The sequence below is a fragment of the Crinia signifera genome, chromosome 9 (assembly GCF_055691185.1).
Source record: "Crinia signifera chromosome 9, ASM5569118v1, whole genome shotgun sequence".
NCBI classification, from domain to species: domain Eukaryota; kingdom Metazoa; phylum Chordata; class Amphibia; order Anura; family Myobatrachidae; genus Crinia; species Crinia signifera.
Window position 1 is genome coordinate 75,934,257 of NC_139225.1, and position 24,933 is coordinate 75,959,189.

Below are 24,933 nucleotides of genomic sequence, written 5' to 3' on the forward strand. Positions count from 1 at the left end.
GAAGCAGACAGGAGGTCTCATGACAAAGGAAAAATTGTTTTACACCAACATAGGTTGGAGTAAAGTAAAATAAAAAAAGATAAATAAGTTAACTGTGAAATTACTCTGAACCGTGTAAACTGTATATCACATAGGGGGTTATTCTAGTTCACTCGGAAAGGCATAATCACTCTCTTACGGACAAAACCTCGTGCACTGCAGGTGGGGCAGATGTAACATGTGCAGAGAGAATTAGATCTGGGTGGGGGGTGTACTTCAAACTGATATCTATATTGTAGTGTAAAAATAAAGCAGCCAGTATTTACCCTGCACAGAAACAATAAAACACACAAGTCTAACTATATCTGCATGTGTTACATCAGCCCCACCTGCAGTGCACATGGTTTTGTCCATTAGAGAGTGATTGTGTCTTTCCAAGTGAACTAGAATAACCCCCATAATCCACAACAAGCTTGGTCATGGCAGAGTTTGTGCACAGAATCTATCATGCATCCTTACCATGCAAAACAACTTTCCAGGAATGAAGAAACTGAGGCGAAGCATCTATAGGCATACACATTAACCAGCTGCAATTAGATACAATGCCTTTTTATTTGGGCACACCTTCCATGAACCTATGGCTTATTAACATAATACTTTACCTATATTTTTTACTATATAATGATAAAACAGAATATTAATGTACAGCATATGACTGTATTTTGAATTGTTTATGCTAAGCAACATGGTATTCATAGGACAGCTTTAGATAACATGAATATGAAAGCTAGGAATACGTCAAGCTCTTCGCAATGGGAAATAATTTGTCTATAACCTCATACAGTTAATACATACCATCGGTTCGCACCAGGAACCGATGTTTATACACTGAGACTGCGCATATTCGCATATGTGCATGTGCAGGGCTGCTGTGCCGATGCCTTCGGCAACTTGCATAGTCATTGTGGTGTTTGCACAAGGGGGACGGGATGGAGGACAGGGGGTGTTTGCATGTGAGATAAAAATGGTGGGTGCGCCCAGGAAATTGCTGGGCATCCCCATGCTAACGCAGGCGGACACCTGCCTTCCAGGGGCGGGCGGCTTACATGTAAGCTGTTTTGAAAAAAGCCCATTAAAGGGGCTGAAACATCAACATATACACTGGCTGTTTGTTGCATCATTTATTCAAGTCCCCAGTGCTGCGGTTCAATACTGAGGGCACGGGGCCCATACATTTGGTCACAGAGTTGAGTGCCGGCATGCCGTCTATGTTTATATACAGGGCCGGATTATAATGGAGACACAAGGGGTCAGTACCCCTGGGCCCCCCTCAGCTAGGGGCCCCCTGTGGTTGGCATGTATTTTTCAAAAATTATATATATTTTTTTTAGCTAAAGGTTTTGTGCATGGGAGTGGGGTAGTGCTGCAGCCTCACCTATCTACCAATGTGACAATGATTAATGGTGCTGAGCATTGGGATCCAAGGCACACTGACTGCACAAGTGTGCAATGCATTACTGGGAGTTGACTAAGTCCCATGACACTTTGCACCAGAGGGCAGAGGCTGAGATGTTTGTGCTGAGCTCTGATTGGTGGAGCTCATTACATGCTTCTCAGGCCCATGGAGAACAGCAGCAGCAGCCTAGTCATGGGAGGGTTTTTAATCAGAGGCAGCACTGGGACTGTGAGGTATCCTACAGAGTACGGTGCAGAGGGACAAATATAGGCTTTTCATGTGGTATGTATGTGTGTGTATATATATATATATATATATATATATATATATATATACTATATAAATAGATGTGTGGTTACCGGCACTCCCAGATACATATGACAACTGCTCGGGTGCTGCACTTAAAGAAATGGTTATAAACAAAGATTATACTGCCTTTACTCTGTGTTTTGACAGTGTAATATTCTCCCATGCAGTTTGCGGCCAGTAATGACAAGTGCAAGGGGGCCCCCCTTTCTAAAGTGCCCCGGGCCCCCCGAAGGCTTAATCTGGCACTGTATATGTATAGTATATATGTATGTTTTTAGAGGTGCCTTCCTGATACAAGGATGTATAGATGAATAGTCCCCACCGTCAAATGAGGACACAAGGCGGAACTCTCAGAAAATATCAAAAGGGCTACTCAAAGCATAATTTAAGCATAAGTGAAGATGAAATTGGGGTCAGACATGGGTCGTCGACAGTTTCAGGGCAATAAGCACGTTCACCAGGATGGCTGACAACATGATGGCACACTGTTAGCCGGGGGGGGGGGGGCAACATTTATCATGCCTCCGGGGGCGACTGGGGCAAACATAGGCCACTGCCCTAGGGGGAAATGGGTACTTATTTCCTAGCACGGCGCCAGCGATGGAAATTGTATCCATCGGGGCCCAAAAAAATCACGTCGATCGCATCGCATGCAACCAAATCGCATGCGATGCGATAAACGCGATTTTTACATTGGAACCAATGTAAAATGGTCCCTGAGACCCGATTTTACATTGGCCCCAATGTTAAATGCCCCCAGACCCCAATTTTCATTGTTTCCCCACCCTGATGGGTCAAATGGCCCCCCCCCATTGTTAACGCCACCCCACGATGAACGCCAACCCGAAGCGTGGCGAGTGCAGCGAGCCCGCGAGGGGCGGCGGTACGCGTCCTCCGACCTTTTCATACCCTCACTAGGTAGGGTGGGTATACAATGAAAAATCGGGTCCATTGGCCCATTTAACATTGTTCCCTATGTAAAATCGGGTCCATCGCATCGGTCGCATTGTATGCCATTATAATGGCATACAATGGGCCCAATTTTACATAGGAATTTAACATTGATTACAATGCATTCAGTGTTAAATCGCGTTGGTCGCATCGGTCGCATCGCATACCTTAACTTAAGGCATGCGATGGACGCGATTTTTTAATTGTTGGTGAAAAGGCTAAAAATAGCCCTAAAATCGCGTTGGTCGCGTCCAACGCATACCTTAAGTTAAGGTATGCGATCACCCACGACGGGCGCCGTGCTAGGAAACAAGTACCAGGAAATGTAATAAGCTCCAATGTGGCACAATTGCAGATGTTATATGATTTTTGCTGTGGGATTTATATTTGCATATTGCATAAAGGCATATCGAGTCTGGTTTTGCCTTAAATAAAATCTCCCCTTTAAATTACGCTGCCAAAATGTTTTGCCATATTGGAGCGCAGTATATTTCCCCCTTATTGTCTGCAGCCAGTGGCTGGAAGCTACAGTAGCTGATCCCAGCACTGACATCTGAATAGAGGCTGTATAAGGCACTTAGGAGCATTCACTTTTATTTTTAAGACACATACATGTATTGTAAACACTTAGGAATCCTTACCAACTAAGTTTTATGTCTGATGATAGTGTTTAGAATTTAGACAGCAAACGACTTGAGCTTTTGTTAAATGACACTAACTTTCAAGAAAAGCGGCCAGCAAAGAAGAATTGAAACCATTTAAGGTCAGCCACGAGTCCTTTCTTGTGTTACTTCTAAATTATTGAAAATAAGCTATGGCAGAGTTACTGAATCCAACATTAATAGACATAGGCGTGCATTGCTCATTACATTAGGGTGTGCATCTCTGGAAAAACATTTCTAAATGTACGTAGATCAGGGGTTGAGGGATGTGGAGGGTGATCAGGGGCTGAGGGCATAAGAAGGTAATGAGGGATTAAGGATATTAATGAAGTATTGAAGAAGGTGATGATGGGCTGAGAAAGGTGATGAGGAGCCGAGGAAGGTGATGGGGAGCTGAGGAAGGTGATGTGGAGCTGAGGAAGGTGATGCAGGGCTGAGGAAGGTGATGGGGAGCTGAGGAAGGTGATGAGGAGCTGAGGAAGGTGATGAGGAGCTGAGGAAGGTAAGGAGGAGCTGAGCAAGGTGACGAGGAGCTGAGAAAGGTGACACAGAGCTGAGGAAGGTGACGCGGAGTTCAGGAAGGTGAGGTGAGGAAGGTGATGAGGAGCTGAGGAAGGAGTTGACGAAGGTGAGGATGAGCTGATGAAGGTGACGCAGAGCTGAGGAAGGTGACGAGGAGCTGAGGAAGGTGATGATGAGCTGAGGTTTCTGGTCTGGACTTTTTAGAGTGACTAGAGACTGATCTGCAATTAGCTCCACAGCTACAGTAACTGTGACAGCCCAGGTGGTGAAGTAACTTCTACAGGCGGTTAGGGGGAATCAATGTTTGTTGCTGGGTTTTTTTCTGCCTGTGGGGCAATGAATCAATATGTGTTACTTATTCCTGTGAGGGCCAATGAGTTTTATTTATCTATGTAGGAGCTATGTGTGTGTTTGGGTTAATGAGGGGCAATGTTTTATTGTTGGGGGGGGGGGGGGGGTGGCCTATTCTTTCAGCCTGGGGCCACAACCTCAGGTCACAGAGATGTAGGGGTGATCAGGGGTTGAGGGATGTGGAGGGTGATCAGGGGCTGAGGGCAGAAGAAGGTAATGAGGGATTAAGGATGTTAATGAAGTATTGAGGAAGGTGATGAGGGGCTGAGGAAGGTGAAGAGGAGCTGAGGAAGGTGATGCGGGGCTGAGGAAGGTGATGAGGAGCTGAGGAAGGTGATGTGGAGCTGAGGAAGGGGATGAGGAGCTGAGGAAGGTGATGTGGAGCTGGGGAAGGTGAGGAGGAGCTGAGGAAGGTGAGGCGGAGCTGAGGAAGGTGAGGAGGATTGAGGAAGGTGATGAGGGGCTGAGGAAGGTGATGAGGAGCTGAGGAAGGTGATGGGGAGCTGAGGAAGGGGATGAGGAGCTGAGGAAGGTGATGTGAAGCTGAGGAAGGTGAGGATAGCTGAGGAAGGTGAGGAGGAGCTGGGGAAGGTGAGGAGGATTGAGGAAGGTGATGAGGGGCTGAGAAAGTTAATGAGGAGCTAAGGAAGGTGATGGGGAGCTGAGGAAGGTGATGCGGAGCTGAAGAAGGTGATGCGGGGCTGAGGAAGGTGATGAGGATCTGAGGAAGGTGATGAGGAGCTGAGGAAGGTGATGAGGAGCTGAGGAAGGTTATGTGGAGCTGAGGAAGGTGATGCGGGGCTGAGGAAGGTGATTAGGAGCTGAGGAAGGTGATGAGGAGCTAAGAAATGTGATGTGGAGCTGAGGAAGGTGACGCAGAGCTGAGGAAGGTGACGCAGAGCTGAGGAAGGTGACGAGGAGCTGAGGAAGGTGATGATGAGCTGAGGGTTCTGGTCTGGACTTTTTAGAGTGACTAGAGACTGATCTGCAATTAGCTCCACAGCTACAGTATCTGTGACAGCCCAGGTGGTGAAGTAACTTCTACAGGGGGTTAAGGGGAATCAATGTTTGTTTCTGTTTTTTTTCTGGCTATGGGGCAATGAATCAATGTGTGTTACTTATTTCCTGTGAGGGCCAATGAGTTTTATTTATCTATGTAGAAGCTATGTGTGTGTTTGGGTTAATGAGGGGCAATGTTTTATTGTTGGGGGGGGGGGGGGCAGGGGGGGCTATTCTTTCAGACTGAGGCCACAACCTCAGGTAACTGAGATGTAGGGGGTGGGGAGGGGTGGGGGGTATTTACAGCGAATGTTATTTAATATAAACTATCTCTCAGGGCAGTGATTTGTATTGTGCTACCTTTTGTTTTCAATGCACTACCAGACTTATTATTCAATATAAAATAATCCCCTTAACATCTAGGGATTCCAAGTATCATACTCAGGTCCCTAGAGACATAGCACCAGGCAAATATATAACATTTTGAGATGATATTGGGTACTCAGGGTCAGATGTACTTCGCCTTGGAGAGTGATAAAGTTAAGAGAGTTAAACTAACAGTCAGCTCATGTAATTTTTTCAAACACTGTGATATGGCAGTTAGGGGCTTATTAGCTGTTACTTTATTACTCTCTAAAGATTAGTACATCTGCCCCATAAATTGTTATAATCAGTGTCCTGCTTGTATGAAATTAAATTAATACTATCCCTTTGCTACATGGGGAAGACTCCCGGATCGACAGAATGTCAAATCATATTGAGAAAAGACTGTATAAACATTATTTTTCTCACTGTCTTGTAGATCACGGAGCTCATAGTAATTAATCAGGGTTTATGTAGCAGCAGACATTGTGTCCATCTGTTGCAATCGCAGTAATAACATCACGCTGATAGGATGGGAGTCATAGATATTCACACCATTGCTGATCCGTGTTGTTAAGCCCACAGACTGTAGACTGCATCAGACGCTGGATCAGGATAACAGTAGCCTCCCAGCTGTTATTAACAGTCCACATACTACAACCAGATGGACAAACTCAGATTATTTCTTTTAATGAACTAGTTTAGTTTTTTTTATTAATACTGCTACATTTCTTTTTCTATTCTCATTGTGTATTTGGTGCTGTCTTTTTTGGTTTTGTGTTTGTTTTTTGTTCCATTTCAAAACTTTTTAACCCCTTCCCGACGCAGCATGTTTTTGCCTTCCTGACAGAGGCCTTTTTTTCAAATCTGACATGTATCACTTAAGTGGGGAAAACTTTTTTTTGCTTTTACTTATCCCAGTGATTTTGAGATTGTTTTCCCGTGACACATTGTACTTTAAATTAGTGGTAAATTTTGGTCGATACAGTTTTTTTTTTTTTGTGAAAAATACCAAATTGTCGTAAAAAAATGGAACATTTTGCTATTTGCAAAATGTTCCATTTTCTGCTTGTGAGACAAATAATCATACCACTCAAAATAGTTAATAACTAACATAGACCATATCTAAACTTTATTTTTAAATCATTATTGCAAGCTCCTTTAATTTTTTTGGACACTAGGGGGCAGCAGAGTCTAAATTTTACACATCATACAGTTTAACGCTGCTTTTGGCTGTTCACGTTTGAACAGCCAATCGCAGCGATCGCCCATGACGGGGGGCATCGCTGCCCCCCCTGGGCAATGAGGGAGGATGTCTGCTGTCAGGGACAGCAGACATCGTCCCTCTGTCACCGCGTCTGTAGACGCGGTGGCACTTTGAAGTCATGACGTACATGTACGTCATGTGTCGGGAAGTACATCCCAGCCATGACGTACATGTACGTCAAATGTCGGGAAGGGGTTAATTATCATCAGTTTAAACTACATGATGGCAAACCTATATGAAATTGTATAGGCTGGGGCTAGTACACACAGATGCATTGATGATGATAATGACATTCACATCAGTTCCTGCCCCAGTGGAGCTTACAATCTATATTCCCTACCACATGTACACACACACACACACACACACACACACAGACATTCTACAGTTAATTTCATACTTGCCTACTTTTGAAAACTAGTTTCAGGGAGATTATAGTTGGTAAAAGAATTTTGCACAGCGCCCCATTGAGGGTGTGTCTTGCACCACCCAAAGGGCGTGTCTAGTTCCAGATTGTGAAAAGAGATTGTGAATGTGGCACCTAGAATCGTTGGTGTGTGCTGCTACATCAGAGAGGAATCTTGTAATATGACTTATATCCAAATGTAGATGAGCCCCAGAGCAGTTAGTAAGAGCTACTATACTTGGTAAAGTGCTGGGAAATGTGCAGATGATTCAATGTAAATGTATTAATCTCTCATTCCTTTTTCCCCACAAATTTAGCAGTATAATATGGGTCAGGTGAAATGAGGGAGATTGATAGACTAAAGAGGGAGAGTGGGAGATTTCTGTTATTTCAGGGAGTCTCCTGCAGAATGCAGGAGGTTAGGCAACTATGGTTAATTTGTTGGTAGCCAATTAATGAGTAGGAAACCCATGCTATATTGTTCTTGGCATCATCAACTATAGTACTGGTTTTAGACTCCTTCCCCAGCCCTTTAAAGTACAGGATTACTGAAAAAGGTTTGAATATCAGTGTGGTCTCGCAGGACCTAGTAAGCTATCAGGCCCCGGAGTTTGGGAATGTCTTCGATACTTGTGTCAGCTTCTTGTGTTTAAAACTTTTTGTCACATTGTTCAAACTGTGCCTAGAAATTTGATTTCCTGCAGAGATGCAACTGGATGGTGCAAAGTGCTACCCAGGATCCCAACTCTAGCGTCTTTTGAATTTCATATTTAGAATTGATCATTGTTATTTCTATTTTAGTGGAAGGATTCACCATGTAATTACCAGCAGCAATATTTAGGAAGTTCTAAGGTTTCATGCAATAAACATGTGCCATTCAGGGCAACTCACATTGGAGCTGCTCCTAGCGATTCTATCGCCATTCGCCAGCCACCGCTACCCACCACCAGCCGACTGAAGGGAGAGCGTGCACGAGACACTCGCGCACCTGTTCCGTCTGAGCCTTCCGCCGCCCTGCGCCGGCTCCCTGCTGTTCCCCCCCGTCGCCGCCAACAGCCCCCACTAACTCTGCCCGTCTCCCTGAAGTGGGGACAGGCAGGGAATCCGCTCTCCTCCTCTGTGAGAAGCTTGCACATCCCCATCAGATGGAGCGCCTGTCCGCCAGCCAGCTCAGGTCATTTGGCGGTCCTGCAGGCTAGATGGGAGGCGCTCCATCTGCATGTCCATTTTTGATCAATAAGGAGCAATCTACACAGGAAAATATACAGGTCACAAATTTGTACTCATATTATTGTATTGAGGGGTCCGAACCTACGGTAGAGTTTGACATACAGTAGATTAGTTACTGCTATAACAAAATACAAGCTATGAATGTGTTTGTGCAGGTTTCAGAGTGTTTCCTTATAACATGTAGTAACATGGTACTGATTGTCTATATATATGTCAAGTGTATCTGAAATACTACCATCTGCTGGCAGAGAGTGAAACTACATCTCTTTCTCACACATGCACAAACACATTGGCCGAACCAAAATATTTGCTTTAAATCTGTGGAAATCAGATAATGGCAGTATCCTGATATTGTAAGTATTCTAAATTCTAAAAGAGAAATATTAACTTGGCAATAATAAATTAAATATTTGCATGGTCCACTGTGTTTTAATAGACCTGTATTTAGGCTTGTATAACACAGCTGAATTTCTGTACAGGCTCTTAGATAAATTGTCTTCCAGATTTTATTTGAAATACTGAAACTCCAGCAATGAATTTCTGTTGTCATAGTGCCATCTTGTGGACACCCACAGTCATGAATCAGACACAAATTGGTACTTGTGACTTATCTGGGCGCCCGATTTTCTTCATCGCACCTAAAAATCGCGTCAAATCGCATCGCACACAATCAGATTGCATGCGATGCGATTTGCCGCGATTTTAATATGTGAAGGCACCCAGATGCCTGTTTCATATGTGAAATGGCCCCCCAGACCCCATTTTTAATTGTATACCCACCCTGATGGCTAAATGCCCCCCATTGTTAATGCCACCCCACTATCAACGCCAACCCGAAGCGTGGCGAGCGCAGCGAGCCCGCGAGGAGCGGCGGTACGTGTCCTCCGACCTTTTCATACCCCCACTTTCCACGTCGGCGTGGAGTTGATTTTATATAGTGTGGCGAGCGCAGCGAGCCACCGAGCCCGAAGCGTGGCGAGCGCAGTGAGCCCCGCGAGGGGACGCGGATATCTGTGAAGCCCACGAGGGGACGCGTATAGCTGTGAAGGTATCCACGTCCCCTCGCGGGGCTCGCTGCGCTCGCCACGCTTCGGGCTCGGTGGCTCGCTGCGCTCGCCACACTATATAAAATCAACTCCACGCCGACATGGATAGTGGGGGTGTAAAAAAGGTCGGAGGACGCGTACCGCCGCCCCTCGCGGGCTCGCTGCGCTCGCCACGCTTCGGGTTGGCGTTGATAGTGGGGTGGCTTTATCCAGGGCTATTTTTGTGCAGGCTCCAGCAGGAACTGTGGCCCTTATTCTAGTTCACTCTTTCTGACAAAATATTTCTTAGATAGACAAAACCATGTGCACTGCAGGTAAGGCAGGTGTAAAACCCCACCCAAATCTAATTATCTCTGCACAAGTAACACCTGCCTCACCTGCAGTGCACATGGTTTTGTCCATCTAAGAAATATTTTGTCAGAAAGAGTGAACTACAATAAGGGCCTCAGTTCCTGCTGGAGCCTGCACAAAAATAGCCCTGGCTTTATCAATGGGGGTCATTTAGCCATCAGGGTGGGTATACAATTAAAAATGGGGTCTGGGGGGCCATTTCTCATATGAAACAGGCATCTGGGTGCCTGTACATATTAAAATCGCATCAAATCGCATCACATGCAATACATTAGCATACAATGCAACGCGATTTTCTCTTCAAGGGAATTTCAAGGGAAATCGCGTCAAATCGCATCAAATCGCATGCTTAGGGTACTGGCATACAATTTCAACATCGGGCGCCCAGATAAGTCACAAGTACCCACAAATTTGTTTGAAAATGGGCAAAACCATGTGCACTGTAGGTGGGGCAGATGTAACGGGCGAAATTTAATAGGGTGTGATTTTTAGGCATGTTTAAAAATCGCACCAAATCACACTTTTTAATATCGCATTATTTGGCCGAATTTCGCATATTTAATGAGATGCGAATTTCGCGGCTAAATAGCGGTGATAAAGTGCGATATAGTGCGATTTTATTAGTCATGAAAATGTGTGATTTTCAGTCATGAAAATCTGCACATTTTCAGAAATGTGCGATTTTGGTAAAAGAAAAGTGAAAAAAACAAAAAACAGCGTGGGGTCCCCCCTCCAGAACATAACCAGTCCAGGTCTCAGAGCCAGTCGTGGTTTCATAAAATCACGGGGCAGCACAAATAGAGGTCCCCTGTATTTTACAAAACCAGCACCAGGCTCAAGGGCCTGTCCTGGTTCCCAAAACACGGGGGACAAAATGAGTAGGGGTCCCCCATATTTCAAGAACCAGCACCGGTCCCAACCAGCTAGCAGGGTAATGCCAAAGCCGGGGGGAGACTTTTTATACAAGTCCCCCCCGGCCAAAGCATTCATCCCCCTGACCGGTCAGCATGGGCAGGGGTCCTGGGGAAGTGGGGACCCCCTACCCCCAAAGAAGGGGTCCCCCCCTCCACAACTTACCTGCCCATGCTGAAGCCTGGGACTGTCCTCGATGCCCCTGGGCCATTGGTGGATTCATTTTTTTTGTAGCTGAGGACAGGGCTTTCCAACGAGCCCAGCCCGTGTCTCTAGCCCCCTGGGAACCAAAGATATCGCCTGGCAAAGCTGTAACGTTTTTCCCCATAGGATAATATGGGACCCGTTAATTCCGACTCCCACCCAATTCCGACGGGTGCCAATTTCTCCCCTGGCATCACAGAAGCTTGTAGTTGATCTCATTCAATTCCAAATCGCTGGGCCTTCAATATGATATAGGTGGGCTGGTCCATATCGGTCAATCGGTTCCAGAGATATTGCGGATAAACCAATTTTTTAAATGTGAATTTTGGCTCAATCCATTTGGCATTATGTGAATTTTGGCTCAATCCGACTGTTATTATGTGAATTTTGGCTCAATCCGTGTGGCATTATGTGAATTTTGACACAATCCATGTGGCATTATTTTAATTTTGGCTCAATCCATTTGGCATTATGTGAATTTTGGCTCATTCCATTTGGCATCATGTGTAGGGTGGCCAATCCCGGGATCGGGATCGGCGGGATCCTGGGATTTGGCCCCCAAAACGCCGGGATTTCAATCCCGGGATTGGAGTTTCCAATCCCGGGATTTCGGGATTAGACTGCGCATGCATCGCTCAGACGTTGCCCGACTTCTCCCGGCAGCACTGCGCAGCGTGACGAGATCAGAGGTCACGCTGCGCAGGCAGAGGTCGCGTCCGGCAGTGTGATGCCGCGCCTCCCGCCCAGCGAGCAAGGAACCCGCCCGCCCAGCAAGCCCACACGCCCCTCCCCACGCCCAGCAAGCCCACCCGCCCAGCCAGCAAATCCACCCGCCCACCTAGCCAGCGAGCCAGCACGCCAGCCCGCACCAAGCAAGGAGCATGGACGACCCATCCCCCCACCCAGCAACCCAGCTCCTGGCAACCCTGCTGCACCCTCAAATGAAGGTAAATGTGGGGCAGGCAGGGTGTTTTTTTATTAGGAAAGCCAATCCCGGGAATCCCGGGATTGAGCATTGTTCAATCCCGAATCCCGGGATTAAAAAATGCCCTGGGATTGGCTTCCCTAATCATGTGTAAGGGGCAAGTATAATGGGGTCTAGTATTTTGTTGCATAATTGTAAAGGTTGTATATGGTGTGGTACACTACACTCAAGGACACGCCCCCTGTTGAGTGGCCACACCCCCTTTTCCGGAGCGCGCACAACTACATCCTTCACTTTTGTCGCCATGGTGGGTCTGCATACTTTAAATGCCAGGGCCTATTTTTAATCCCATTCCCACCCTCTCTCTGCCGCTCTCTTAGCATGTACACTGGCACCACTAACACCGCCCCTCCCCCACCCAAACCCTATTTTATCATGGTGCCCCCCCTGTCATTTTATCCTGGATCCGCCCCTGCATGCGGGGCATTAAAGGGCGCGCTGGCACTTGTAGTTCCACCGTAAAAGAAATAGTTAAATTAACACACTGACATCCATTAAAAATAAAACTTTAATACATCCAAAGCCCACACATACTGATACTTACTTATCTTGAGCCCGTCGGTAGGTCCCTGAGAGTTCTCTCAGCCAATCAGCAGGCTGCCCAATCCCTCCCCCCCATCCCCGTTGTGTTCCAAAATCTGTTTGCAAACATTCCAGCCCATTAGCAGTGCTCGAGATATATGACAGTGTATTTACACTTGGTGTACAGCTGAGTTTAAGATATTAATCTCTGCTACTAGACAAATTAGTCTCCAGATGCTTTGTAGTGTCCAAAAACGGTAATTCACACATCCTGTTGCTACCTACAGTCCTGTGTGTATAAAAATAAAATAGTACTTCAAATCTTCATGATCTATCTGAAGTACTTATAAGCTTCTGTAAGTTTTAAATTCATAATTGTAAAGGCCTATACACGTTGGGCGATTTTGAGCCGAAAGCAGCTCAGTTTTTTTGTTTGAGCTGCTTTCAGCTTGGCAGCGATTGTTTACGCCCGCAGATATTGGTATTACCAGTAGATAAGCAACAGGGTGGGTGGCTTTTTCATAGCATCCTGCTATGGAAAGTCATCCACCCCCCGGGAAAATTGCTCTGAAGGGCGAAAATCATTCTGTGTATACACTGAGCGATTTTCAGCCCAGCAATTTTCCCCATCATCATCCATACATGCTCGGCAAAATCGCCCAGTGTGAATGGACCTTAATAGTTATTAATAGATTAGTATTTGTAACTGGTTTGGATAGATAGTGTCCTGCGCTACCTTCTTATGGCTGCCTTAGGTTTGACACTTTGGTCTCCCTCAGACCATGGGATGCAGAATAGACGTTATGTAAATGTGACAAATATATCAGGCGCCATAAGATAAAATAAGGAGATTTTAATGAATAAAACAAACATGTAATATAAAAGCAACTTGTGGATTCTCACCCCTAAGGGTTTTTGGAGCCAGTGGGAGATGGAATGAGGGCAGGGATGCAGTCCGGAAGTGCACCCTGCCTGGCTCCAAAAAAGCTTAGCACAAAGTCAGTCCACAGGTGTAGATGGTGTCAGTCACTCCAACGCGTTTCGAGCATCACAGTGCTCTTCTTGTAGGGCACAGTGACTGGCCAGTCACATTTACTTGTGACATATATTTGTCACGTTTACATAACGTCTATTAATAGATTAGATTATACTAGTTAAAAGTGCTTCAAAATGACGGCTCAGTCCCTATCTGCTCCTACCTCTAATCTCTGTTTTCACAGCTCCCTCTGTCCATATCCAGGAAGTTTGGTACATAAAGCATCATTTATTCGCTCGCATCCAGTCTCAACTGACTTATATTTGCGGCTGGCGGGACAAAGACTGGGCAGGTGGCTGACATTATGTGCATCGGCCCACCCGCATATCCATGGGAACGCCCATCGTTTTCATGGGAACGCCCATAAAATGCTGGCCATTCCCTTGACCCAGCGCCGCCAATGTCCCTTGTCAGTCCCTCCGTTCTGCAAATTGATCGGAAGGAGATTTACGCGCCGCAGCCGTTCACAGTCAGGATTTGCACATGCACAGAATTGTGTATGTGCAAACCCTGACTATCGGGGCAGGGGACAAATTCGTATCACTACGTGTGATCCAGAATCAACCCCAACTGTGCACGCACAATTTTACTATCCTTCACTAACTGCTCATGCACAGGTTTACTGCCCCCCCACTAATCACGCATGTGCAATTTTACTAACTCCCATTAATTACCCATGTACAATTTTACTAAGCTGCACTAACTACAAATACACAGTAATAATATCGGTCTCCGATAAGATCCAAGGAGGTACCAATTATTATTTGAGTTAAATTAAATTTGCCAACCCTAATGCGGAGTATACTAGACATTAATGTCATTTTGAGGTTAATATTCTTGTTTTAAAGTGGCTCACCATTGGATCTGCTACTAGCGCTAGGGCTGTTGAGCCTGACTAGACGTTGGGTTTGAAAGGGTTAATAATGGTACTAATCATTTATTACCCATCTCTTTGCTGGATTGCAATAACTACTGGCATTGTTCTTACCTATTGTATATATTTGCCATTACAGATGGTGAAAAAACTCATATCTTTTTATTGTCTTTGCAGTGGCCCTTTGATGTTTCTCACAGTCAAGTCTAACAGAAAAAATGCCTTTGGTTAAGCGAAATATAGAACCACGGCATTTATGCCGAGGAATAGTGCCAGATGCAGTCACCAGCGAGCTAGAGTGTGTCACCAACAGTACCCTGGCAGCGATCATCAAACAGCTGGGCAGCCTTAGTAAGTAAATCAATAAACCATTCTAATGCCAGAACAGAGGTGAGGATCATGAGCATTCTGGGAGTTGTTTTGCACATGGGGTGTTGCCCATAACAACCAATCAGATTGTGTTTCTTATTTACTAAGCACCTGCTAGAAGATAATCTGATTGGTTGCTAAGGGCAACATCCCATCTTCAATAGAACTTCCAATCTTAGTACATTTACCCCATGGTCTTAAATGGTTTTAAAATAATACATCTTGATATTAGGATGACTGATTGCTAATAAGCCAGTAATACTAATACTGAGTAGTATCGTAAGTATGCGACTTGCACAACAAGGGGTGACAATAGTAGCATTAATTGTACATACATTCATTCAGCGTAAGTGTATTTATTGCTATTTGTCCTGCCCATGATGTAGGCCGACATGCAGAGGACATCTTTGGAGAGTTGTTTAATGAAGCAAATAGTTTCTACATGCGGATGAATTCCCTACAGGAAAGAGTGGACTTACTTGTCATCAAAGTCACTCAGCTGGACTCCACTGTGGAGGAAGGTAACCAGTCATTCTTTATCCTTGTCATAGGTTATTGTGTACGTACATGTGTCATCTTTCAGTATGAATCATATACACCTAAAACATAGTTTTACAGTGATTTCACTGTTACTGTGTATATGACGATTATCAGCTTCTTGTTTGCAACATCAAAGCAAACGTCCAACTTCGTACCACATTACAAACATCTCTTACTTGAAATGTCTCCACCTGGTTTCCTAATATATGCCTCAGTTTTGTTTCTGTTATGTGTTGATATTCAGAGTAAGGTGATATCAGGAGAACATCCTTATTCAACAAAACACAAAAGCATCCCATTCGATGTCTAGGTTTATTCCCGATATCTAACACAACTAAGCTGGTGTAAAATTGAGCAGACACTAATTAAAATAGGGGGAGGAATTCTAGACAGCAAGAGCCAGCCCTAAAAATGCTCCTCTATGTCCTTGTATCTCATTTCAGAATTAAATCTTGTACTTGTACAAGTCTGCAGAACTAGATAACTCGGTGTTCCCAGTTACCATGAAAGCTGTTGTTGCGCCCAGCTACAGTACTTCCCCTGTATGGTGCTTTCTCCTGTGCAGTCACCACACTCTTGCTCCACAAAGAAGGGCTAGTGTGTATAGTATAATAATCAATATTGTTAATGATGCGCGCTCCACTTTTGACTTTGGCTATATAGCCAACGACCCACATGTTCAGCGAGTCCCGTGACATCACTGAGCAATATCGTTTGCCGATATCATTAAGTGTGTACACTCATAATCGTTGGACCAGCCACACCGCCATTTATAGTTAATTATATCAACAGTGCCCCTAGTCATCTAGTGTGTATGGGGATTTACTGTGATCATTGGGCCTGTATATGCCTCATGTACTGTATTACATGAAGTACTCTGTTTGGAGTAAACTATATCTTGTTACGTGCTAATTTTGCATTCTTCAGGGGGAGATGACAATCACTCTAAAATCAAACATTTGGAACCCCCCTCCAGAAAGCCTGAGGATGGCATGCCTTCTTACTGCAAGTCTTAAGATTATTTCTCATTTTACAAACACTGGGGGAGATGCACTAATGGGAAAATGCATTTCCCCATGCACTAAAATCTGATCGCCGGGTTTTCGCAGTATAAGGTAGTATTCAATGCTCCGGCAAGAGTACGGCAGCGTAGCCTGTTTTGGATTCGCCGTCCTCCCTGTCCGCCGCCAGCCCTCCCTCCAGGGCCGTCTTTTCGTATGGGCTGAATGGGCACTTTCCCAGGGGCCCCAGGTGTATAAGGGCCCTATGCTGATAGCTGAGGATCCCCTTTTTCCAGTGATACCAGAATTTTGAAAATCGGCCTCGGGGAAATGGAGATATCCAACTTCAAAGCAGCAGTCCACATCCGACCTGTTAATTGCACTTCCCAGGCAAATTTCTCAGGTTCTCTCTGACTTAAAAGTATTCTCCAAAATATTTATATATATTCCAAAAGCTGGGACTCTCCCCTTTCTGTCGACACTAGCGGCTTGTCTCTATCATGCCCAGAACCGGAGATATCAGCCTTCCAGCAGCCGGTCCCTGCTCCAGCTCCAAACGTCTGGTGTACAGTTTTATATTTTTGTCAATGGATTGCTCTGGCTCCTGATCTCTGATCCCCAAGTTCCCAGCACCTCCTGAAAGTTGGGTCTCTCGTTTTTTATACTATTGAAGGCTAAGAAATCTATTTCCAGATAATGGCGATATCTGCAGTCAAACAAGCTGCCCTTCCACCGGAAAATGACGAATATTAAGCCCACTCCATTATCCAGCCCACCGCTGCGTATAAAACACCCCCTACCTCCCTGGAAGTCATTTACAAGGGACCCTTCATTCAGCTCAGTGCCCCCTTCACACGTTAGTGTTCTCCCTCCCACCACCTGTGCAGTAAAGGAGTAATTAGCAGAAGTTACTGCTCCAGGTCCTACATGTTGAGTGGAAGATAGAGCACCCACTGCCACCCGTCAAAGCTGCTGCTGATAGCACCCTCCACCCCTAGGAGGGGAGAATGGGTAAGGGCCCCAGTGCATTGCTTTGCCTAGGGGCCCACACTGCTGTTAAGATGGCCCTGCCTCCCTTGTCAGGGGCTCGCTGCCCCTGACAGCGAAAATGTTCTAATCCGTCCCACGCCTCACACAGCAGGGAGGACGGTGGAAGGCAGGGGGATGGACCTGCTGCTGGACCCATCTTCCCTGTGGTACCTTCTGTACTGCATGCATAGATGCCCGTGTCCAGGGGCTGTACTGCCTCAGCTGCCCCCTTCCCTACTCCCCCTACTGTGACAACAGCTGTATACTGTGTGTCTAGAATAAAAAAAAATCAACAAAAAATATAAATATATTAATGTGGTGCTTGTAAAGAAATAAAATTAGCAAGATCCTTCTAATAATAAATAAACTGACTTTTAGACACCAAATTACAAACTTCAGTTTACCTAAAAAAGATGTTGAAAGCAGAACGGAGAACTTCACAAAAAAAAAACAGTGAACACAGTTCTCCATTTTGGCATTGAATACACCTTCCGCAAACAGTGCTGATTTTCCCATTGAAAACCAAAAGTGGATTGCAGCGACTATGAAACGGTGTATTGGCCGGCATTCACTGTTCGCTTTTGGCAAACAGTGATCATTGAATATGGTGAATATCATTTTGGGAGAAGAAAAATACTGTTTCGCTGAAAAACAGCCCTGTTCACCGAAAAAATAAAAAAAAGGTGAATCAAGAGCTTTGAATACTGCCCAAAGAGTAACGCCGGAAAAAGCTGTCTTTTTCTATAGAAGCCTATGAGCTTCTCTCCACTGCAGTGTCTGAGGGATACTGTACATCACAGATCCCTCCCAGCATGCCCTGCGGCCGGCGCCATCACTCTGCCCATGTGCAGAGGGACACCCGGGTCTCAGACCCGGAAGTCCAGCACCAGAGCCGCTTTGCAAAGGACAGCTCTTATCGCAAGAGCTGTCCTTTACATTAATAATGGCATATGTTAGTGCATATGCGATCATGAACAATGTGGTAGCCGGCGGATGCCAGTGATGTGGGGTGGCGGATGTTAGTGAATCCCCCTCCGCCCACACACTACCTGTATATATTATAAATGTGTGATTTATAATAAACATGACATTCTAAATAGTTATGTAATCCAGAAAGCATGACCATGATTCTTGGGGGTATATTTACTAAAGATTGGCGCAGTGAGAAAGGGCTGTTTCACTTATAGTGTAGAAGGGAAATCTGAAATTATTTTGCTACATAAAACAAGAGAATTGTGTATTGATCTAAGATGTCCATGTGCACCGTGCGTTTTGGACCGGATCTCATTGCATCTAGTTCAAAACTCGTGCAATATGCTAAAACACCGTGCACTTTAAATTACGTGCGATGCGCTCTAGTCCAAAATGTACATTCTGCACACACTTTTTGTACCTCACGATATGATGTATAAGGGAGGGCGCTTCGCGTCACATGGTAAAGTAGCACCGTGTGTTTAGCTTTAGCACTATTTAGTGAACTTTTCCCTGATAGAAGTATTTTGAAAGACTGCTAAAAATACCATAAGAAAAAAAAAAAAAAACAAGTATCTCCAAAGCACTGGCAGTAATTGGGAAGATCTGAAGTTCAATTAATTGGAGCATTTATGCCCTTTCTCCTCTGACACAGTGCCCATGCCCAGACGACATACTCATATGGATCATTTGTTTCCTAAGTGCTATCAGTATATTAATTCATTAATCAGGCCATGTGTTCCCTAGGAAATAATTAATTTGAAGATGAGTAAATGGCAGCATAGACCATGCTGTACTAATAAAATGTCACATTTTAATGCAGCTCATGATGAAGGGCCCAAAATGAAATTGCCTTAATTATGTGCACATTACAGCTCTTATTAACATTTCCCACACAAATCTTCTTGATGCTCAATATATAGCGGAGAAAATGGACAAATACCTCCCATACAATTAAGACAAGAGTGTGAGATTTTTAAATATTTCTTTTTTTTTAAACATTTTATTTGAGTATCTTACAATGAGGCATTACAGGGAGTGACATAGATACAGATCTGTATAGATACACCTAGCCTCTTGGCATGGATTCAGTACTGAATCCCGGCGGTCGGGATCCCGGCGTTCAGAATCCCGACGCCGGAATCCCGACAGCCGAAATGCCGACAAGGGGGGGACGTGGATCGCCCCCCCTTGCGGGCTCGCTGCGCTCGCCACGCAGCGGGCCCGGTGCCTCGCTACGCTCGGCACACTAATTTATTCTCCCTCCAGGGGTGTCGTGGACACCCACGGAGGGAGAATATGTCGGTATTTCGGCGGTCGGGATTCCGGCGTCGGGATTCTGAACGCCGGGATCCCGACCGCCGGGATATTAACTGCATCCCGTCGGCATGTTAATCTGCATTTCTAGTCACGTCATTCAGTGGCATGACTTAGCAGTATGCTGCTTTGTAAATAGGATGCACAGGCAGACTCTGTTGATTAATATTATATACTACATGCGGCATGCCTCTATCCTCATATGGGATGCCACCATTGCAATGAAACGGTTCATGAGATTTCATCCCTGATGCAATGTAAAGACCCATACACACTGGGCGACTTTGAGCTAAAAGTCGCTCAAAACAGCAGATTTGAGTGACTTTCAGCTCAAAGCCGCCCAGTGTGTATGGCCCGGGGCTGAGCGGTGACCGCTGCTGCGCACTCCCGCAATATCGTTGGGAAAGCCCGCTCATCTGCTGGTTATACCAGTAGATGAGCGGCTTTCAGGACGGTTTTGCATAGCGCTCCGCTATGCAATGCCGTCCTTCCCCCTCCGTCGGCGCCGGGCAGGGGGAAAGCCGCTCTGTGTGTATGCACTCAGTGGCTTTCCCCACAGAGGTAACAGCGGTCATCGCTGTTCATACACGCTGGGCATAGTCGCCCAGTGTGTATGGACCTCAAGAACACAAACTGTGTGTCAGGATCTAAATGGAATGGGTTTCCATGGCTGAGCAGATGCATGCAAGCCTTGCATCACTGAGTCCAATGCCAAACGTCGGATGGAGTGGTGTAAAGATCACCGACACTGGTCTGTTGAGAAGTGGGAACATATTCTGTGGAGTGACGAATCACGTTTCTCTGTTTGGCAGTCAGATGGGCGAGTGTGGGTTTGCGTACACCAGGAAAATGTTACCTGTCTGACTGCATTGTGCACATTGTAAAGTTGTATAGTTTGGTGCAGGAAGGATAATGGTATGGGGCTGTTTTTTTAGGATTTGGTCTAGACCAGGCATGTCCAACATTGGCCCTCCAGATGTTGTGAAACTACACATCCCAGCATGCTTTGCCACAGTTTTGCTATTAGAGAATGCTAAAACTATTGCAAAGCATGCTGGGATGTGTAGTTTCAAAACATCTGGAGGGCCAACGTTGGACATGCCTGGTCTAGACTCCTTATCTCCAGTAAAGGGCAATCTTAATTCTACAGCATACCAAGACATTTTGAGCAATGCTATGCTTCCATTTTGTGGCAACAGTTTGGGGAAGGCCCTCTTCAATTACCACGTGACTGTGCCCCAGTGCTCAAAGCAGGAACTGTAAATACATGGTTTGATGATTTTGATGTGGAAAAACTTGACTGCCAACCCATTGAGCACCTTTGGGATGAACTGGAACAGAGATAGCAAGTCATGTCTTCTCATCCAAGATCAGTGCCTAAGGTCTTAAATGCTACAGATAGACTGGGCACAAATTCCCACAGAAACACCCCAATATCTTGTGGAAAGCCATCCAAGAATAATGGAAGCTGTTATAGCTGCAAAAAAAGCGACAATTCCATATTAAAGTATATGTATTTGAAAAAAAAAAAATCATTACAATCCCTTTTGGTGTAATGGTCAGGTGTCCTAATACTTTTGTCTATATAGTGTATGTCATATGCATGCTATAATAGAGGAACATTTCCATAAATGACAATGAACAACAAAATGAAATAGATGAAGAGTGGGGTAAAGAGGGAAGAAAATAAATACTGACATCAATCCAACATGATCATTGTCAGTCACAGTTGATGGTCAACTGTACATTCTGTACTGTCCATATGAAGACAATCCTAGGTTACCTATCTAAGAGGAAACCAAGTTGTTGTTTCAAACAATTTTCATATGAAAAATCTTTGCTGGGAAGGCCGAGTAAGAAGGTATGGTTCCCATTTTTTATAAAATTGTTTGACACTATTTTTGATACCAGGTAATGCACTGTGTCTATCAAAATAGTGTTAGGATCTGGGGGTATCCCCGCCAACCCTAACTCCATTGCCTCCGCCTGGAATCGACGGACGAGTGCAGGGCTAGGCTTCACCTGGGCAGACCAGACACACACAGCAAGACAGACTGGAACAACCAGGAAGACTCACTGGAGAGGCAAACTGAGCTTGACAGGCAGGACAAGCCTCAGGATACGGGAACCAACAGACTGGACAGGTGGGGTAATGCCAAGGAACCGGGAACACTCTGGACATGCAGGACAGAACTATAACCAGCATGGGACTGAATAACCAGAGGGTTTATATAAAGAGCACAATGTGGTGCTGATTACACATTGCCTACAGGTGAGCACTGCAGGCTAGAAGCCTAATTAAGACACACCTGAGTCCTGATAACACACCACTGAAAGGAAGCTGCAATGGCCCAGGCTGACCACTGGAGGCCACCAGCGAGTAAACACACACACATGCTGGAATAAACCCAGGGAGCAGAATCCAGGGAAAACAGAAAAACTGCACATTTACACCGATCCGCTGGAGGCGGATCGTAACAGTACCTCCCCCCTTAAAGAGGGGTCAAGGGACCCCGATACCAGGTTCTCCAAAACCCTGGCAAGCGGGTACAAACAAACCAAAACAGGAACAAGCTGCGGCTGCAGCTTGTAACAGTATTGTTAGGATCTGGGGGTATCCCCGCCAACCCTAACTCCGTTGCCTCCGCCTGGAATCGACAGACGAATGCAGGGCTAGGCTTCACCTGGGCCCGTCTCGGCTGAAGGGCGAATTAGATCCGCCCCACTCCGCTACAGGCAGGTCTTAAGTATGGACAACTCGTCCGCCGAGGCCAGGAGAGAACAAGGGGATAAACTAGCTAGACCCAATGAAGGCGGGGAACCCCAGAATCACAGCTGAGTGAATGACACAGGGAGATGCCTACACAGTGGTGAACCCGCTAATGACCTGACTACGGGAAGCGCAGGTAAACGCAACAATGCGGATTGGTCTTAAAAGATAACAACAAATGAAAGTAGGGCCAGGATGGTATAACCCAATGGTGAATAGCAACAATGCTAAAGTTGGCACCAATAACAAAATCTCACTGAACAATCAGGAATGTAAAAGGATATACTGGGGGAACCCCCGGAGGGTGTCCCACCCGGACTCACGGTGACAGGGGTGTCTCGGACGGGACTGTCACGGACCACGGCACCACTGCTTCCCTCACAGGTATGGAACACTCTGGATGGTAACAGGTTCTCAGGACAGAAGCAGCAGGTGACTCTGGGTAGGAGGGTGCAGTAGATCCGGGACCCACCGGAGACCAGACACACACAGCAAGACAGACTGGAACAACCAGGAAGACTCACTGGAGAGGCAAACTGAGCTTGACAGGCAGGACAAGCCTCAGGACACGGGAACCAACAGACTGGACAGGTGGGGTAATGCCAAGGAACCGGGAACACTCTGGACATGCAGGACAGAACTATAACCAGCATGGGACTGAATAACCAGAGGGTTTATATAGAGAGCACAATGTGGTGCTGATTACACATTGCCTACAGGTGAGCACTGCAGGCTAGAAGCCTAATTAAGACACACCTGAGTCCTGATAACACACCACTGAAAGTAAGCTGCAATGGCCCAGGCTGACCACTGGAGGCCACCAGCGAGTAAACACACACACATGCTGGAATAAACCCAGGGAGCAGAATCTAGGGAAACAGAAAAACTGCACATTTACACCGATCCGCTGGAGGCGGATCGTAACAAATAGATAGGATCCAATAAAGCAGCTTGCAGCTCCCTCACAGAAGGGGCAGATATTGAATGCACATATTTCTACTGATATTAAAATAATGTTGTGTCTGTTTCTTCCAAGTTGACCCAAAAACTGCTCAATCAATTTCCATAAAAACATTTTGTAGCGGATACTTCTAGAAATAACCTGCAGTTGTTTTATTTCAAGATGTCAAGTTAAAGCTCAGCAATAACAAAAATAAAATTTATTGGCATTATCCGTGCAAGACATAGGACATGTCTTCCCCCAAGTGTTGTTTTGAGGTAATATACTGCCAAGTTCGAACAAGTATAATGACAGGTATATACAGTAGTACAAAAAAGAACTAGAGAGCGCACTGTGTTGATCTTTTAATTTATTGTTTTACTCAATAATTATTAAATTCAGTAAATACACATTAAAATCAAATCAGTAAAAATACATACATTTACACAATAAAAAAATATTATTATTAAACATCTGACTGTAGCCACTTAAAGCCTGATTTTAGATCTTTATAGCCGGTCCCGGGAGCAGACGCATTGGATCCGGGTGGCGGCCGGTCTGCTGGCGACCAGCGTGGCTCCGATGTTGAAAGAGCTGGCACTGGGAGCTGACGCGGCTGCAGGATGTTAATCAGACCCGGGCGTCCAGGATGGAAGTACGTCTCTCGCTGCACCTTTGCCGCTAACAAATCCAAATGACCAAATCCATCTAAATCCATCTGAATCCATCTAAACACACTACTATTGTGTTAGCGGCAAAGGTGCAGCGAGAGACGTACTTCCATCCTGGACGCCCGGGTCTGATTAACATCCTGCAGCCGCGTCAGCTCCCAGCACCAGCTCTTTCAACATCGGAGCCACGCTGGTCGCCAGCAGACCAGCCGCCACCCGGATCCATTGTGCCTGCTCCCGGTACCAGCTCCCATACCATTGGAGCAACACCGGGAGTAGCGGACACCTGGGAAAAAGATCACCGCTGCATCCACTCTCCCACATCAGCCGGTAATATGTTTGCTTATTTCCATCAGGAACACTGTTGCTAATTAAAAGCAGTCGTTAAAACTGCATTCATACTAAAGGGAACTTTTGTGCTATTACCATCTAATTGGGAACTTTCTAAACTATATTAAAGCCTAATCGATGGATATAAAAATCTAAAATCAGGCTTTAAGTGGCTACAGTCGGATGTTTAATAATAAAGTTTTTATTGTGTAAATGTATGTATTTTTACTGATTTGATTTTAATGTGTATTTACTGAATTTAATAATTATTGAGTAAAATAATAACAAATTAAAAACACAGTGCGTTCTCTTGTTCTTTTTTGTATTTTACTTTGCTGCAAATACTTATTAGTCTTTCTATGGGAGCAGCAATCTGAGCTGTGGACTTGAGATATAGTTATTTTTGGAAATAGAATTAATTATAAGATATTTGAATAAATTGCGCCTGATTTACCTATCCGGGTATTTTTTCTATTATATACAGTAGTAAAAGGGGCAGGTGGAGAGGCCGCTCAAGCTGGACTCCAGTGGGGTGGTGTGATAGCACAATAGCAAATGGGCCGAGGCTG

The 24,933-nt window shown here is 45.4% G+C and overlaps 1 protein-coding gene across 2 annotated transcripts in view; it reads left to right on the forward strand.

The window, feature by feature from the left end:
- LOC146035671 (actin-binding protein WASF3-like) overlaps window positions 1–24,933 on the forward strand; it is a 96,676-nt gene that overhangs the window by 29,222 nt on the left and 42,521 nt on the right. For both annotated transcript variants that reach the window (XM_083159256.1, XM_083159257.1), the window contains exons 2-3: window positions 14,603–14,776; window positions 15,181–15,315. In XM_083159256.1, the coding sequence (XP_083015382.1) occupies window positions 14,644–14,776; window positions 15,181–15,315 (268 nt within the window). In that variant the 5' untranslated portion in view covers window positions 14,603–14,643. The remainder of the gene's footprint in view (window positions 1–14,602; window positions 14,777–15,180; window positions 15,316–24,933) is intronic.